At 28.9% G+C, this 17,545-nt stretch overlaps 1 protein-coding gene across 1 annotated transcript; it reads left to right on the forward strand.

Moving 5' to 3' along the window:
* Nucleotides 1-6,273: 6,273 nt before the first annotated feature.
* On the forward strand, nt 6,274-9,209 carry LOC110604202 (pectinesterase). The gene is made up of 3 exons (XM_021742336.2): nt 6,274-6,920; nt 7,010-7,481; nt 8,388-9,209. Exons 1-3 carry the CDS (start codon nt 6,321-6,323, stop codon nt 9,077-9,079), a joined length of 1,764 nt encoding a protein of 587 aa, XP_021598028.1. The 5' UTR covers nt 6,274-6,320; the 3' UTR covers nt 9,080-9,209.
* The last annotated feature ends 8,336 nt before the right edge of the window (nt 9,210-17,545 follow it).

Below are 17,545 nucleotides of genomic sequence, written 5' to 3' on the forward strand. Positions count from 1 at the left end.
ACCCGGAATCGGGAAGAAGGCCCCACCTTCAGCCTTATAGATCCATCCACACATGCACGGAGGAATTAGGGGCCATTACGCATGAGATAGGTATCGGATATTCTCGTACGATTGTATCAATATGGCAAAGACAGGTAGCAGACGAGGAAAAGAGATAAAAGAAAAATGATCCTCCCCTAAACTCTAAGTTTTTAAATATTCTAAAAACCTCTGTAAAACCCTATTATTTCTGAATCTCAGATCATCACAATTTAATTTTAAATTTTTATAAATTATGTTAATTAAACTTAATACATATGTAAGTTAAATTATTAAAGAATTAAATTTAAATTTTTTAATTATAAAAAAATATTATTATTTTTTATATTATATATAATGTTACCTTATTTTTTATATTATACAAATCATATATTTTGTAAAATTTACTTATTTATTCAATTATTAATTTAATAATTTTTATTTTTATTTTTTATTTAATTTTATTTAAATTTTTTATTTTTAAGTTTATTTGAATTGAAATTGAATTGTTTATTTAGAATTTTGATTTAATTGAACTGAATTTAAAACTGTAAAAATTGTAATTATAACCGCTGTAAGTTGGACCGGAGCTATAAAAACCAAATCATATTTAAACCATTACAAATAGAATCAATTTCAATTCGATCTGTAAATCAAATCTCATAACCGGCCATGGCCAGGTCTATTCAAACTGATGTAGAGCCAGAGAGTGTCGAAATGTAGGTGAGCCCATGGTTTAAAGACATGGACCATCTGACTAATGCCACGTAGTCAAGTTTCCGGACCAGCGAATATTCCCGCTGGTGCCGGTGGCAAAAAGACAAAGAAAACGTAATTTGTTATTTAATTGATTTGTTTTTGTCATTATTGATGTATTTAACCTTTAAAAAAACATCCTCTCAAAATTTTAATTATATATATCCTTAAATTCTCTAACATATATAGATGGATCGGTATATTATATATTTATGACATATTAAAATAAATTTTATTTTTTTTAGAGTATTTGCCTTCTTATTTAGAGAGTATTTTTCTCTATTTTCTATGTAAAGAGAGTATTTTTCTTATTTCCTCTATAAAAAGATAAATTTTTTAATTTATCTAAATATTTTTAGGGTATAAATAAATTAAATTATTTGTGAGCTATTTGAAATTCATCTTGATAAAAGTTCGATCAAACTTAATTTAATTTATAAACGAATCAAATTCGAGTTCAATCTTTAATCTCCTATAGTACACGAGTTAAGTTTGAACTTTATAATATTTAATTCGTTAAAACTTGTAAACTCGACTCATTTCTGAATTCATGAGTATGTATGTGAACAGACTCGTGAATAGTATCGTTAAATAGACTAAGATTAATAATCATGATAGAAATAAACTCAAACTTTCTATATATTTTCGTGAGACAAACCTAAATTTTATAGAGTTTAGCTTTATATAATTTAATTATACTTTTAAAACTTACATATATTTGAATTTTTAAGATTTAAGAGTTTACCTTTATAAGTTTATAAGCTAATTTGTATATATACTTATTTAGCTAAAATTATTTAGTTTTAAATTAAAATTTATTGTACATATAAATGAATTGACTATTCATGAACTATTCGATACTAAATCCGATAAAATCTTGACTCATCTAAACTTGTTTACTAAACGAGTTAAATTTGAGCTTATTAATATCCGGCTCGAATTCAAAATGAGTAAATCTTGAGTTAGATTCGAATTCGAAATGAGTAAAACTCGAGTTGAAACAAATTTTAACGAATTAAATTTAAACTCTTTAAAGTTCAATTCGACTCAGTTCACTTACACTCCTAATTATTATTGTGTCATTAGAATTTCCAATAACTATTCGATGCCAACTTGAAGTCCAGGTCTTGTTTTTCAAAGCTATGGATTGTCTACTTTCCGACAATGTGATAATTCTTAGAAATGTTATTAATGCTTTTTTTAAGCATTTGATCTTTTAATGACAATATGAGCAAAAGAGTTACGCTTTGTTATCTATTTATTTCCATTGGCTTCATATTTTTGTTATCGCAATCATTTAACATTATTTTTTTATGCGTGTTTTAATGGTTTTTGGCTAAGGCAATATTTTCAGAAAAACTTTAATGGAAACTTAATTATGGGATTTATCCTTTTCTTATTTCTATGCGCATATATTGCTATTCGTTCATTTTACTTACGAAGGGTTTCGGTGGTCGATCTAGTGGCATTTTTGCATCTTTGGCTTGAATCTCCCTTGCATATGAGTTGAACCTAGAAGAAATTAAAGTTAGGTATTTTAGGCCATACATATATTCTTAAAATTTATTTCAAACTTTTATAAATAATTATGAAAAGAAAAAATAATGGTTAGATTTAATTGACAATTATAGGTCCCTCTCACTGGTTTTCATTTCTACATGCACACGCTGCTACTCGTTCATTTTCTTTTTGATGCTTGCGTGGATTTCATCGGTCGAGGTGGCAACATTCTTGCCTCTTCGGCTTGGATTGCATATGGGTAGAACCTAGAAGAATTAGATGCAAGATGGTTGAAGTGCTGGCTATCTCCTTTTATTGATTAGCAATTTTTAGGGTTCATGCTGAGTGATAGGAATTTCAAAATAAAATTTAAAAATTACAATTGTTTGTGGAAAATAATTTATATTTAAAAAATATTTTTAATTAAAAATATTTTTTAATAAAATAATTTATTTCTTATTGTTTAACTTTAATTTAAAAAATAAAATATATTAATAAATTTATATAAAAAAGTTTTAATAAGATTCTAACTATATAAAAAATAACCATTTTTAAGTAAGTAATTTTTTTAAAATAGTTTAATTTTTCTTTAATTATTAAAATATTTTACATTAATTAAATTTTTTAAAAGTACAGTAATCATAATAAAATATGAAAATTATTTGTTTTTTAAATATTTTTATAAAAAATATAAAAAATATTATTTTTTAAATTTACATTTCAATCCCTATATCTATGGTGAAACAGCCGACCCCGAACTGGTCTAAATAATTTTTGAACCCACTTGTCACTTGATTCAAAATGGTTAACCCAAGTTATTTAGTAGTTTTCATGCTAACTATTATATACAATTCAATTTCTTTCAAATTTACCGATGTGGGACGGTTCAGCTGCCGCAATTTCACAAGCAGGCAGCTGACCGTTACATTCGATCTCGCTAAATTTTGCGACGTCCTCGTCGTAACTGAATCCAATACAATTGCTAACTAGGATCGGACTCTCAGATATTGTGGTTCGCTAGTATTTCGGACGGCTCTACCTCGTCTCACACGGATAGCCCTTTCCTCGCAGGCCCACTAGTTCCGCACAATTTGTCTGACCTAAGGTGGCTCTGATATCAATTGAAACAGTCGAGCCTGAACTGGTCCAAATAACTTTTAAACCCACTTTCCACTTAGTCCAAAATAATTAACCTAAGTTATTTAATAATTTTCATACTAGCTATTATATAATTCAATTTTTTTTAAATCTACCTATATGAGACGGTTCAGCTGTCGCAATTCTGCAAGCAGACAGCTGACCGTACATATTATCTTATTAAAAAAGTGCATTTGAAGCATATATTCCTCGTGTGAGTATAACTATAAGATTCGATTATCATAATCTATAGAAGGGCCCGCATAAATTCGATTGCATACAATAATTTTCCTTTCATATTCAAGAAATTCTTATACACATCTAAAACATCCAAAATAGTTTCTTTGGATTTTTGCAAAATGTTTGAAATTCATTTATTTTTCTTTAAAGTGACTTGATTTAGATTTGGCAATTTTCATATAATTGAAATATGTATTTTATATTATGATTATTTTTATATTATAGTTAATTTATTATAAAATATATATATTATATTAAATTAATTAGATATATAAACAGATTTCGATAATGATATTTTTGCCGATTAAATTTTAATAATGGCAATATTTGTTCGTCCGACCGATAATAAGAGAAAAATGATAAAAAAATATAAATTATATTAATAATGGATGATTTAATTAATAAATTTCATTACAGGTTTTTTTTTTTTTTCTTTTAGGATATGATAACTGATGAGAGAGTTAAATAACGAAAATGTATTTTATTTAATGATAAAAAAAATATTTTATCACATGTCACATCAATATGCACGTGGCGCAACCTCTAACTTAATATTTTATTTAATGATAAAAAAATATTTTTATTCACATGTCACATCAATCTGATTAATTTTTCTTCAATCTTTTCTACGTTTCGAATTTGAATATCGGCAACTACTACGACATTAATGAAAAAAAATAAAAGATTGCTTTCGTTCTATAATCTATCAAATTGTATTTTATTTATATATATATATATATATATATATATAAAAACTCATATCGAAGTCCCCATTTCCCATTTTCTTACTACAAAAATGCATTTGGAGCGCATCCTTTTCACGTGAATATAAGATTCAAATTTCATAATTTATATAAGGCCAGCATTAATTTGACTGCATTTAATAATTTCCTTTTTCTAATCCACCAAATATGATATTTTAATTAAAATAAAAAAAAATTATTATTTAATTTTTAAATATTATCTTTATTAAGGAGATAATCCTATACTTTTAAAAATTTATTAAAATATTTTTATTTTCTTTTATTAATGAAATAATTTTTATATTCTCTTTACCATTAAAAATAAATGAAGGATAAAAGATAAAATTTTTAAAATTTAATTTTGCTCTTAAATAAAAATTTTTATTTAGTTTCTGGATATAATCATTATTAACAAGTAAATTTCTATTTTTTTCAGAAATTTATTAAAACGTTATTATTTTTTTTCAAATCTATTAAAATATCTTTATATTTTCTCAGATCTATTAAAACGTTATTATCTTTTCTCTTCGTCAACAAAATAATCCATCTCTCTTAAAAAAAGAAGAAGATAATAAAGAAGAAAAAAAAAGAAGAAAAAGGAGAAGAAGATGATTATAATAAAGAAAAAAAAAATCATCTTCTTCTTAAATAAGAAAAAGAAGAAGAAAAACCGAAGAAGAATAAGAAGAAAAGGAAGAATCGAAAAAAGAGAAAAAGAAGGAGAAGGAGAAGAGGAGGGTAATTTGATCTTTTATTATATTTTTAACTGTAAAAATAAATGAAAAGACTATTTCGTTAATAAAGAGAAAATATAAGAATGTTTTAATAGATTTATGAAAATATAAGAACTGACTTGTTAATAATGGCAATACTTAACAACTAAATTATAAATCTTCTTTAAAATAATTATATACATACTCTTTGAATCCGGTAAGAGTGCACAAACTCAAATATGTGTTTAATAATTAAATTATAAATGGTTTTAATTACCGTATCAAGTCAATCATTATATATATTTTTTATCTATGAAGAGCTCTATGTGCGCTTATCTACTAAAATTTATTGCATTAAATTTAACTAAGAAACCTATCATTACTTTTTTTTTTTTGAAAAAGAGGATAGAACCTTATTTTATTAATCTAGGCCATAAAACCCCAACCTATCAGCATCCAGTAAAAATTTAATAGTAACAGGAGGTCATTGATGAATTTTCAAATTAAAATCATCACCAATGGTTAAACTAGTTAAATGATCCGCTACCGCATTTGCTTCCCTGTAAATTTTTACCATCTTGACTTTCCAGCTTCTATTGATAAGATCACGACAATTCCTCACCAAATTAGCAACTCTAAAAACTCTTACACCTTTACCTGCAAGTAAATCTAACGCGAGTTGAGAATCCGTTTGAACTTCAATCTTCTTCTACCCTGAATCCTATGCTAATACTAAAGCATAATATATTCCCCATAACTCAGCTTTCATTGCTTCACAATTGCCCAAAAGCCATCTACCTTCATTGTTTCGAAAACAACCTGCACAACTTGCCCTTCCTGCTGACAACAATGCACTACCATTGAAATTCACTACCACCCAGCCTGTTTCTGGCGGCTTCCACCCAAAACCCATCAATAATTTTATTTGAAAATAAAATCTTAATAAATTTAAATTTATTTAAACGGCAGGAATAGCTAAGTAGTAATGTTGGCTTTAATAGTTAATTTTATATTATGTGATAATTTGTGTACTACTCAACTTCGATGAGATAATATTTGAGGAGCATTTCAGTAATTTTACATTTTACACGTGCAGATAAGGATTTTTGCCGTCCAATGGGATGATAGTCATTATATAACAGGCGCCAAGGCCCTGTTCATCTTCAACCTTTCCTTTCATTTCAAAATATCAGCACCGACGCAAACAAACAAGATGAAGGAAATCTTTCCTCCACTATCAAACCCTACCAATGGCGTCCCATCATCCAAGAACAAGAACAAGAAAAGGCTCTTCATGGGTCTTTTTGCGTCAATCCTTCTAGTTACAGCCATTGTTGGCATCGTTGCTGGTGTAGCCTCAAACAGAAAGAGCTCCGCCATTAATGACCATCAAGAAGCTCATGCCATTCTGAAATCATCCTGCAGCTCTACATTGTACCCTGACCTTTGTTTCTCAGCAATCTCTACTCTCCCTGATGCTTCCAGCAAGATAAAGAGCACCAAGGATGTAATAGATTTGTCACTGAATTTGAGCAGGACTTCTGTCGAACAAACTTTTCGCAAGATCAAGCAACTCAGTTTCAGGCGGAGTAGCTTCACCAAACGTGAAACAACTGCTATCGGAGATTGTCTAGAAGTTTTGAATGGAACTTTAGATAAGATTAAGAAGGCTGTGCAGGATCTCAAAAGCTATCCATCTTTGAAAAAATCCATAGCTGAACACGCTGATGACCTCAAGATCCTGCTCAGTGCTGCAATGACTGACCAAGAAACTTGCCTTGACGGTTTCTCTCATGACAAAGCAGATGAAAAGGTTGCTTTACTTTCTCTTAATATGTTTCATTAGACTATATAAGCCAAGCTATTGTCTGTAACTCGCCATGGATGATTCTCCTGTTACAGGTTCGTAAACCATTTTTGAGTGATGAAAGGCACGTGCATCGCTTGTGTAGCAATACCTTGGCCTTGATCAAGAACATGACCGACACAGATATGGCTGCAGAGAAGCATTTATCATCATCATCGTCATCATCAGGAAGGAAGCTGGAAGAGGAGAATGGCATAGAATGGCCACAGTGGATGTCGGCCGGGGACCGTAGGCTGCTGCAGGCCGGAGGTGTGACTCCCAATGTTGTTGTTGCAGCTGATGGGAGTGGAAACTACCGGACCGTCGGGGAGGCAGTCGCAGCTGCACCAGGGGGCAGTAGTTCTCGGTACATCATAAGGATTAAAGCAGGGGTTTACAGAGAAAACGTGGAGGTTCCAAGTGGAAAGACCAACATCATGTTTGTGGGTGATGGGAGGACGACCACCATTATCACCGGTAATAGGAACGTGGTTGACGGCAGCACCACATTCAGGTCTGCAACTGTTGGTAAGTCTACAGATTTTTTTCATTTATTTGAATTTGATTGCATATTTATTAGCTTGCCCTCTTAATATAGATAAAGATTAGAGGTTATAATTGTCAATCCCAATATCAATCAATTAATCAATAGCTAATCGTGTTTATTAAAGCTACAGTCAAGTAACTCTAGGATGAGATGGAAGATACGTGTCTCTTCTCCATTCGTCGTCAGAGATTTTGAATTTAAATTTAGATATAGAGCAGAAGTGAGCGCTTTGCTCATTTTGATAGATATGAATTTAAATTAATCCAATGAATAAATTTTAAATATCAAATTATTTATATTAAAAAATTAAAAAAAAAAACCACCACTAATCGTGTCCTGAAGGCAGTGTCTCCTTTGACAAAAAAAAATTAAAAAAAAAGGAGAGAGAGTCGGTACTGTCTCCAATTTTTGGAACTGCCGTAAAATACATATGCACAATACAGCCTTCTGCCATATTTTCATTGATGCCAGCTGCCTGATAATGACAACTTATCCTCTCCATTAATTCCATGACTCTCCTTTTACAATACATAACATGAACAGTAGCAGGCAAGAACCAGTGACAGGGTAAGATTTTGAACTATTCTGCAGAAGAACAGCTTCTTAAATATCAGTTAATGGATAATATTAAAAAAAATTAACTTAAAATTAAATTGTGTGTACTGTGTCAATTGTTCATCTCACTAGCTCCATGCTAATAAGTCAGCTGTATAATTATGGATAGCCCATTGTTAGACATGTGACCTTAGTTATTACTCGACATGATTTTCAATGATCCAGATAAGGATTCTGGCAGTGGTTGGTTTACCATTTATGTAAGAAAAAAAAATCTGTCCTGTAAATAATGAAGCTTCACATGCAACTTAATTGAATTATTTCCATTGCAGCTGCTGTTGGGGATGGATTCCTAGCCAGAGATATAACATTTCAAAACTCCGCTGGACCATCAAAGCATCAAGCTGTAGCCTTACGTGTAGGATCAGACAAATCAGCATTTTACAGATGCGACATGATTGCTTACCAAGACACCCTCTACGTACACTCACTCCGCCAATTCTACGTCAGCTGCATAATCATCGGCTCAGTAGATTTCATCTTCGGAAACGCAGCAGCAGTCTTCCAAAACTGCGACATACACGCCAGGCGTCCAAATTCAGGCCAAAAAAACATGGTCACAGCGCAAGGCAGAGAGGATCCTAATCAGAACACAGGCATAGTGATTCAGAAGTGCAGGATTGGTGCAACTCAGGATTTAGAAGCTGTAATAGCCAGCTTCCCAACTTATTTAGGCAGGCCTTGGAAGCTGTACTCGAGGACTGTGATCATGCAGAGTGAAATCAGTGATATTATTAACCCAGCAGGATGGTTTGAGTGGGATGGTGATTTTGCTCTTGACACATTGTTTTATAGAGAGTATCAGAATACTGGAGCAGGTGCTAATACTGCAAATAGAGTGAAGTGGAAGGGATTCAAGGTGATGACTAGTTCATCAGAAGCACAGCCATTTACTGCAGCAAATTTCATTAGTGGAAATGATTGGTTGCCTTCTACTGGGTTTCCTTACTCACTTGGTTTATAAATTTGTAGTTGAATATTCTAGCTTCTATTTAATATTACACAAAAGCATTGTAACTTGTGAAGCTATGTGTAATGAATAAGATTTCGAAACCAAGTATATATTTTTTATAAAACTAAAAATCAATTATTAATTTTTTTTAATATTATTTTTTAAAAAAATTAAAACCTCATATCACATAGATTAACATAATAAATTTCCCTTTATTTGTCCGTACCAAATTATAAAAATCAAGCCGTGCCGCTGCAGCCCGTTAAAGCTTCTTACGGAGCAATTAGGACAGTGGTCCTAATGAGACATTTTCGGATAAAACTATGCGTTTATTTGATAAATACACTTATCAAATTGACACGACCATATATCTAAACCTCGAAGATAAGACATATATCGAATTAAGTGTCCCTCTATTATTTGGACAACATTAAATTTCATGCCTTGATTGTGGGTATCAGCAACCTAATACGTTTCATACCCATCATGTTCACATATCAGCTATGTAGTGTGCCTCACAAATTGGCTCCATGTGTCCTCTTAATTGCATTTGCAGATATTTCATGGTAGATAATTAGTAAACAATCATACACTCACATGATGAAGGGTCGTGATTTTGGTGGCCCCATCATGCACACTACCACCAAAACAAGATTAAGGTGCAATTTTGAATTATTGTTTTATATAATTTAATTGGAGCTATAATTTATTGAAAATTGTTATATTTATTTTTAGCGTTGAATATAAAAAATATTTTATTTAATTTTTTTATAACCAATAAATGTATAAATTCATACCGACACTCCACAATAAATCATATCGATTCGATTTAAATTATTTTTTATTTAAAATTAATTCAATATAATTTTTATAAATATTATAATTTTAATTTTTAATTTATTTAATTCAGTTTAATTTTAAACAGAATTAACTAGACACTCACCATTCATGATTACAGTAGTGTAATAAGTTAAAAGTCCAAATAAAGATCTAACTAGCCAAATCAGCAAAAAAAAAAAACGGTAAAAAGAACTTAACTCACTGGACGTAGCCCTAGAGCTACACTAGGTCCAACTGACTGAGAAGGAAGATGCACACATTTTGAAGAGAATGTTCAATGCGGTGTTGCACACTTGGTCACCTCCAGATTTGGGCAAACAAAGGGGATGCATATATGTCAACATTGCAACGGAAGCAACGCCAGATATATGCAAAAAAAAAAAAAAAAAAAAACACAAATCAAATTTAGCTTGGCATTCTCATTCGCTTGTAGCTTTTAGCAAGCTGGAGTCCTTCCAGTGCCATTGGTAATGTCCCTATGTTGTGTTCTCCCCAAAAAAACCTGAACCCATCCTACAAAAATCTACACGCAAGCAAACCATAGCACCATTCAGTATCGAAAGAGAGCATACTACAATCCAATTCTAGCTAGGGAGATGGGCAGGAGAAAACCGCGTTGTCGCATTCAGAGAGAGGCTAAACTCTTACAAAAGAAAACAAGGAGGAGAGAATTAAACTTTTCTTTATGCATATGTTTTGTTTGATATTTTTCCAAGTTGAGTGAATTATTCTCTTCATTACACTGCTAACTTTTTTTGTTTTTGAAATTAAATCTCCCCAACAGACTTGCCTTGCTGAGGCTTACCAGGGAGTTTGGTAAACCTTAAATCAATTCAAAAATCTAACATGAACCAAATGTATACATACATTAAAGTTGTAGGGTCTCCTTTGCAGCTTATGCCAATCCATTGAAAATAAAAGAGGAAAATGAACCAAAATTGGATAAAAGAGAATGCCATCATGATTCCAAGGTGATGGAGAAATGCACATGCACTGCACATTTAAAGAAATTGCAAAGTACGCGCCCAATTAATAACGTGGGTCTCAAAGCTATTACATTTTCTTTATTTCTTTCTTTGTGGAGAAGGTCTCCAGCTAATTAATAGTTATATTTTTTTTAGTATTTGATTCATTCAGTAAAATTAATTATTGAAAATTTTTTTTTTAAATATGAAAAATGATTTCTTTTTTTTTTTTAATTTATTTTTTGCATTTTAATTTTTTTATCTTTATATATATTCTTTTCTTAATATATTTTATTTTGTAAAGTAAATTTAATAAAAAAGAATATTTTTTATAGAATAATTTAACAAATATTGAAAAAAAAATCAAATCTTTTTAATTTACCACAATTATAATTAAGAGAATTAAATTAAATTTATATAAATTAATGGTAAATTATAATATAATCACTCAAATTATATTTAAATAATAAAATAATTCTTAATATATATTTTTATTATAATAATATCATTTTTTTATTAATTTCATTATTTATTCTCTATTTCCACTTTTATATAATATCATAAATATTGATAAAAAAAATTTAAAATATAAAAAAATAAAATTTTAGAATTTAAAATATATAATATTTTATTTTATTTATAATATTATTAATAGAAAATAAAATTTTCTAAATATAAAAAATATACACATAATTTATAATATTGAGTATAAATATTTAGTGAAATATTTTAATATGTATTATTTATATGTGATGTTTAACATAATAAAAAAATTTATAATAAATAGTTATTCAATTTATTATATTTAATAGTAAAAATAATAAGTTTATGAAATATATTTAATTTTAATAGAAAATATAAATTAAAGGAATATATATTTTATTAATAATATAAAATTTTAGAGATTATATTATAATTTATAGTTAATTTATACAAATTTAATTTAACTTTTTTTAATTATAATTGTGATAAATTAAAAAAAATTAATTTTATTATTTAAAATTTAAAGTGTTGAATATAATTATAAATTACTATAAATATTTAAATTTTTTTATTTAATATCCCATAATTTAAATATTAACTTTCTAAATAACTCTATTTAAAATATATTAAAAATAAAATTTATTAATTACAAAATAATTTAGCAATAGAGTAATATAAAATTAATTATTTTTAATTAAAATAACTATATATATTTAAAAAAAATCTTTATTTATGAGAAACAAAAGGGAGAAATGGAGATGAACTGTATGGCAGGAAGGAAGTGCAAGCTGTAAAAACGCGTTTTCGGTATCTTCTCAATTATTGCTCGGCCTATCATCATCTCCCTGCTCATTAATGCTATAGTATAAAAATTTAATGAATTTTAATAATATTAAAATTTATTTTCAAACTTTTAAATTGTCGTCCTCAGAACAGATTATATATTGTTAATGAAAATATAATAATTAATTTATTTATTAATTTTCTAACATATATGTATTTGATGCATATTAAAAAATAAAATTTATTAATTACAGTAATAATTTAATAATTAAATAGTATGAGTAAAAACATGATATCATTTTATCTCATCATTTTTATTTATTTTAAAATTATTGTCTGTTTTTTCTTAAATTATAATAACATAGAATTTAATTATTATAATTTTTTTTAAATAAAAATTAAAATTTAAAAAAATAAAATCTTAAATCCCTTAAATTTATCGAAATGCATTAGTATATCTTTTAATATTTAATAAAATTTAATATATTAACAAGTTTATAATATAAAATAGATAAAATTTATGAGACGAAAGAAATATAATTTTTTATTTTAATTATTTTTGTAATTTATTTTAAAAAACTTACTTTTATAAAAGAGAAATAATATGAAATAAGTGAGAAGGGAGAAGCAAGTTTTTGATTTTGGTGGCATTGGGCTACTCCGCCTTTGGGCGATGGTGGTCCGATCGAGGTGTATAAGGTTTTAATTACTAATTTTAATATAACTTATAGTTTAATATAATCTCGACTCATATAATAATAAATTATTAAATTGTTTTTTATTAATTATTAAATTATTTAATCAATTTGGTTTAAAGAAATTGGAATCTATTTTTCAAGTTTTTATACTTTATTGTGGATTTCACTATCAATAATTTTTTACAAAATGTATATTTTGCCTCATAGATAAATAATGATGTTATATTTTATGATGAACTGAATTTCATATAAATAGAAAAATAAAAATATTTGTCATATATTATTTTGTGTTAAATAAAACAATTTAAATTTATTTTTAAAATTACTGTAAAATATTAAAATTTTATCACCCAAATTAATTGAATTAAATTTTTACTATAATTTCCTTAACCATGCAAGTTAGTATTGAAAATTTTATTAAGAAATATTTGTTTTCACTTATAAATTAATCAAATTAGTTTATAAATTTTAAAAATAAGTTGATATATTTATTTATAATATTTTATAAGTTTAAAAGTTAAAAAAATAAATTATTATATTACTTTTATTTAATTTCAAAATTTATTACATATTTTATTTAATATTGATATTTTGAGATTTAAAAAATATAATTTACAGAGTATGAACAAATTTAGCAGGGACAGATTACGTCTCTCCCTTTTTATATATATTTTTTATTATCTAGTGATGTATAACTATCACTCCATTACAATATTATATGTTTTTATCGTTTAAATATGTATATAAAGACGCGTCAATGTATTTCTCTCTGTTATACGGTTATTTAATTCTATCAGTGTATATATTAATAGGACTGTGAAGTGACTGGATCTGTTCTTCCACCTTTTATCGTATCATTAGACTAGACTATTTTCTGGTGATCTTATGCGTTCGACTTGCTTTATATTATTAAACTAGAACATGCAATATTGGATCGATCTGTCTCAAAGCGGAATGATAGATTTTAAATTTATATTTTTTTAGAGTTTAATTTGTCTTAAGTGAAAAAGTCTAACTGTTATTAAATATTATTTTTAATAATTTTTATAAATAAATATATTTATAAACTATTTATCATTAAATATATTAATTATATAATAAAAAAATAAGATGACTGTTGAACATTTCTCATCTTATTAATTAAAGTAATTATTGCTAGCTTTTCAAACAGACGACAACGAAAACAGATTAAACTCGTAATTCTCGAGGTTGAGTGAGCTTTTAACCAAAGTGGAATATCATACCTTAATTCCCTTCTTAAATTCCTCGTCCACTGAGAGCAATGATGGTGTCGTATTTTCCATTACGTGCTGAAGTCCATTACTATCATAATTGGAGTTTGAGACTCAATCCCACGCCTTTCCATAACTTTTCAAATTAACTATTATTAATTTTATTACATAATTTCTATTCACTTCATTTTTATATATATTAAAAAGTATTTCTAAATTTTTAAAAAATAAAACAGTATTAAATAAAAAAATAATAATTAATTTATTTTTATATTATTATAATTTAAAAAAAATAAATAATAACTATGAGATAACCACAAAATAAAAAAAAATAAAAAAATTAGGGGGCAATATTAAATATTTGGGTAGTTATATATTGGATTTCCAGGGGTAAGTGCCTCTATTACCCTATGGTAAATCCATCCTTTTTCGTAGTTATTACTATTTATGAAAAATTGATTCGAAGCTGTTACTTTACCATAACTGTAGTGATTTTTTTTTGAAAAAATTACTATTCATTTATTTATTTATTATAATTAAATTTATTAATTAGTTTATCTATTTAAAAAAATTATTAAAAAATATATTAATTAATTAATTTATTAAATTTATAAGTTAAATATTAAAAAAAATAAAATATTTTCAATACAAAAAAACTAATTAATAAAATTTTTTAAAATTTTGAAAATATTTTAATTATAATTTTTAAAATTGAAATACTAATTAATATCGAATTTTCTATGACATAATAATTAAAATTAATTAATAGATTAATTAATAAGTATTATATTTTTTAAAATTGATAAATTAATAGATGAATTTTGTAATACCCGGCTAGACTCCGGTATCGGAATTCCTACCGTCCGATGGAATCTCGGATGTCGGAAACCTCTAGAAGGGAAAAACCAGGTTTTTATAAAATGTTTTCATGTTTTTAATGGTTTTAAGTATGAATTAAATGAGTTTTTGCATGAAAAGTTTTTGGAGGAAAACCCAGGTTCGGCCGCCGAAAGTCAAGTTCGGCCGCCGAACATGCATGCGTTTTGGAGGCACGTTAGGCCCCCGAAAGCCTGAGTGAGGAAAGTGCAGGTTCGGCCGCCGAACCTCATGTTCGGCCGCCGAACATTGCATGGATGCGGAGGCATATTCGGCCCCCGAACGTGGTCTGGCCAACCACTATAAAAGGGTCCCTTAGCCGAAAACGGGCGAGCTTTTTCCCCATTTTCGGCCAAGGTGAGTCTCCGCCGCCCCCTCACCCATCTTTGATGTTTTTCCTCTAAATCTCTCAAGGTTTTCACTTGTTTTCACTTTATTTTGAAGATTTGAGCTTTTGAGCAAAGTTTTGGAGCTTTGGGAACTCAGGAGCTCATTTTTTGTGGATCTCCGAGTTTAGGTCGTCTCTCTCTCGATCTTCAAGAGGTAAGAGCCGATCTTAAGCTCAATGTGTGTTTTAACTAAGTTTTATGCAAGATCTATGGGTAGAAATGCATGTTAGGGTATATGTTGAGTTTATGGGTTTTGATGCTTTGATGAACAATGTAGCTTGTTTATGTGTTGTTGGAAGTGTTGTAGTTGGGGTATATGCTAGTTTGAGACCCCTAGGTGTAATATATGATATGTATGCATGTTTTAGAACTAGTTTTTTGCATGATTTGAGCTTGGGAGGCGAAATGTGCATAGAGGAGCTGAGTTTCTGCCCTTCGGGAGAAGCTCAGGTTCGGCCGCCGAAGTAACTTTCGGCCGCCGAACCCCCTTTGTGGAGGCAGCATTCGGCTGCCGAAGTTGCCCCCGAAAAGAGACTTTCGTCTCTGTCTGGGACTTTCGGCCGCCGAAGGTGCCGCCGAAAGTGCCCTGTTCAGCCATTTCGTGCATATTTCTATGTGATGTTTTCCTGATGTTTTAGGGGGTTTTTGGGGAGTTTATTAGAGTTATGTTTATGTATGTTTGGTCCCTCATTGGAGTCCACCTGTGTAGGTTCGGACCCGAGGAACCGAGGACCTCAGCAGTGAGATAGCTGCTTCAGAGTCTGTAGAGCTTCAGCCAGAGGTGAGTGGAATAAACCTTAAGTTTTTAAATAAATGAAATATAACTCTTTGAGCATGTTCATGCATCATATATGCCATGTGATATTATAGGGTGTTTGCATTAGTAATCACGAATATGTTGCATTGCATAATACGATGTGGATGCGGATTGGCTATTGGATGATCCTCTAGTCCTCCTATGAGATGATATGATGAGGATACGGTATGGATTGCCAGTGAGGCCCATTCTACGCCCCTGGACTATGTTAAGAGAAAGACCAGTGAGGCCCATTCTACGCCCCTGGCATATTGGAATGTTATGTTATGTTATGTATGTAAGAGAAAGACCAGTGAGGCCCATTCTACGCCCCCTGGCACGATTGGACTATGTTGAGGACTATAGGTGACAATGCCATCCTTATGTGATATGTTTGTGATGTGTTGCATTTCATGAAAGCATGAAATTTTAATATATGTTTTCTCTATTCTGCTCACTGGGCTTTGTAGCTCACCCCTCTCCCCTAACCCCAGATGTGCAGGTACAGGATAGACCAGGAGGTTAGCCAGAGTTTTGAAGGATGTTTATGTAATAGTTAGATTGTGGACATGACAATTGTGTTATGATGTAATGTAAAAGTGTTTTAAGTTATGTAATTTGAATATTGAGGATAGAGTTGTGCTTGACCAATACAGATTGTTAATCCCACTTGTATGTACATGGTGTTTATGATATGAGATATGAGGTTATGTTTCAACCAAGTTTATATATGATGAGATACCCCATTGGAGCATTTGATAAGGGCTCCAGTGGAGGTTTATGTTATGTTTATGTTTATGTACAGGTTGAGCTTGGTTGTTATATGAGAATGTTTACAGGTTTATGAGTATTGTTGATCATGTATGGGATTAAACAGGATTACAGGTTATGTCAGGCTTGCTACGGTTCCCGGCGGCCTTATGTCGATCTGGATCCTAGCGCCGGTAACGGTCCGGATTTCCGGGGCGTTACAAATTTCTCAATAATATAAATATTAAATAGTATTTTTATTTTTAATATATTTTAAAATTTTAGGTTTAAATTGAAGCACATTGTTAAAAATAAATAGTGAGTAACTGCATTCAAACAGTTAAAATCTTTGGGTATCAAAAACCAAAATCATTCCCTCCATTTAAAATCAATAATTTTTTTTAAAAAATTAATTCAATTGAATTATTTTTTAATTTTTATTTAAAATAAAAAAATTTAAAAATTATTCATCGTATATAAAAATGAAATTGTAAATTATTCTAATAATTTATTTTCTTATAAAAACATACATTCTAAATAATGAGATTAAGATTTCAATTAATGGAATTTTTACAAAATATTTAAATTAAATTAATAATTATCATATTTTATTTTTAACCGATTAAAATTAATTATAATGTACTGTTTCAAATTTTAGTTAATATT

Source organism: Manihot esculenta, chromosome 16 (assembly GCF_001659605.2).
Source record: "Manihot esculenta cultivar AM560-2 chromosome 16, M.esculenta_v8, whole genome shotgun sequence".
NCBI classification, from domain to species: domain Eukaryota; kingdom Viridiplantae; phylum Streptophyta; class Magnoliopsida; order Malpighiales; family Euphorbiaceae; genus Manihot; species Manihot esculenta.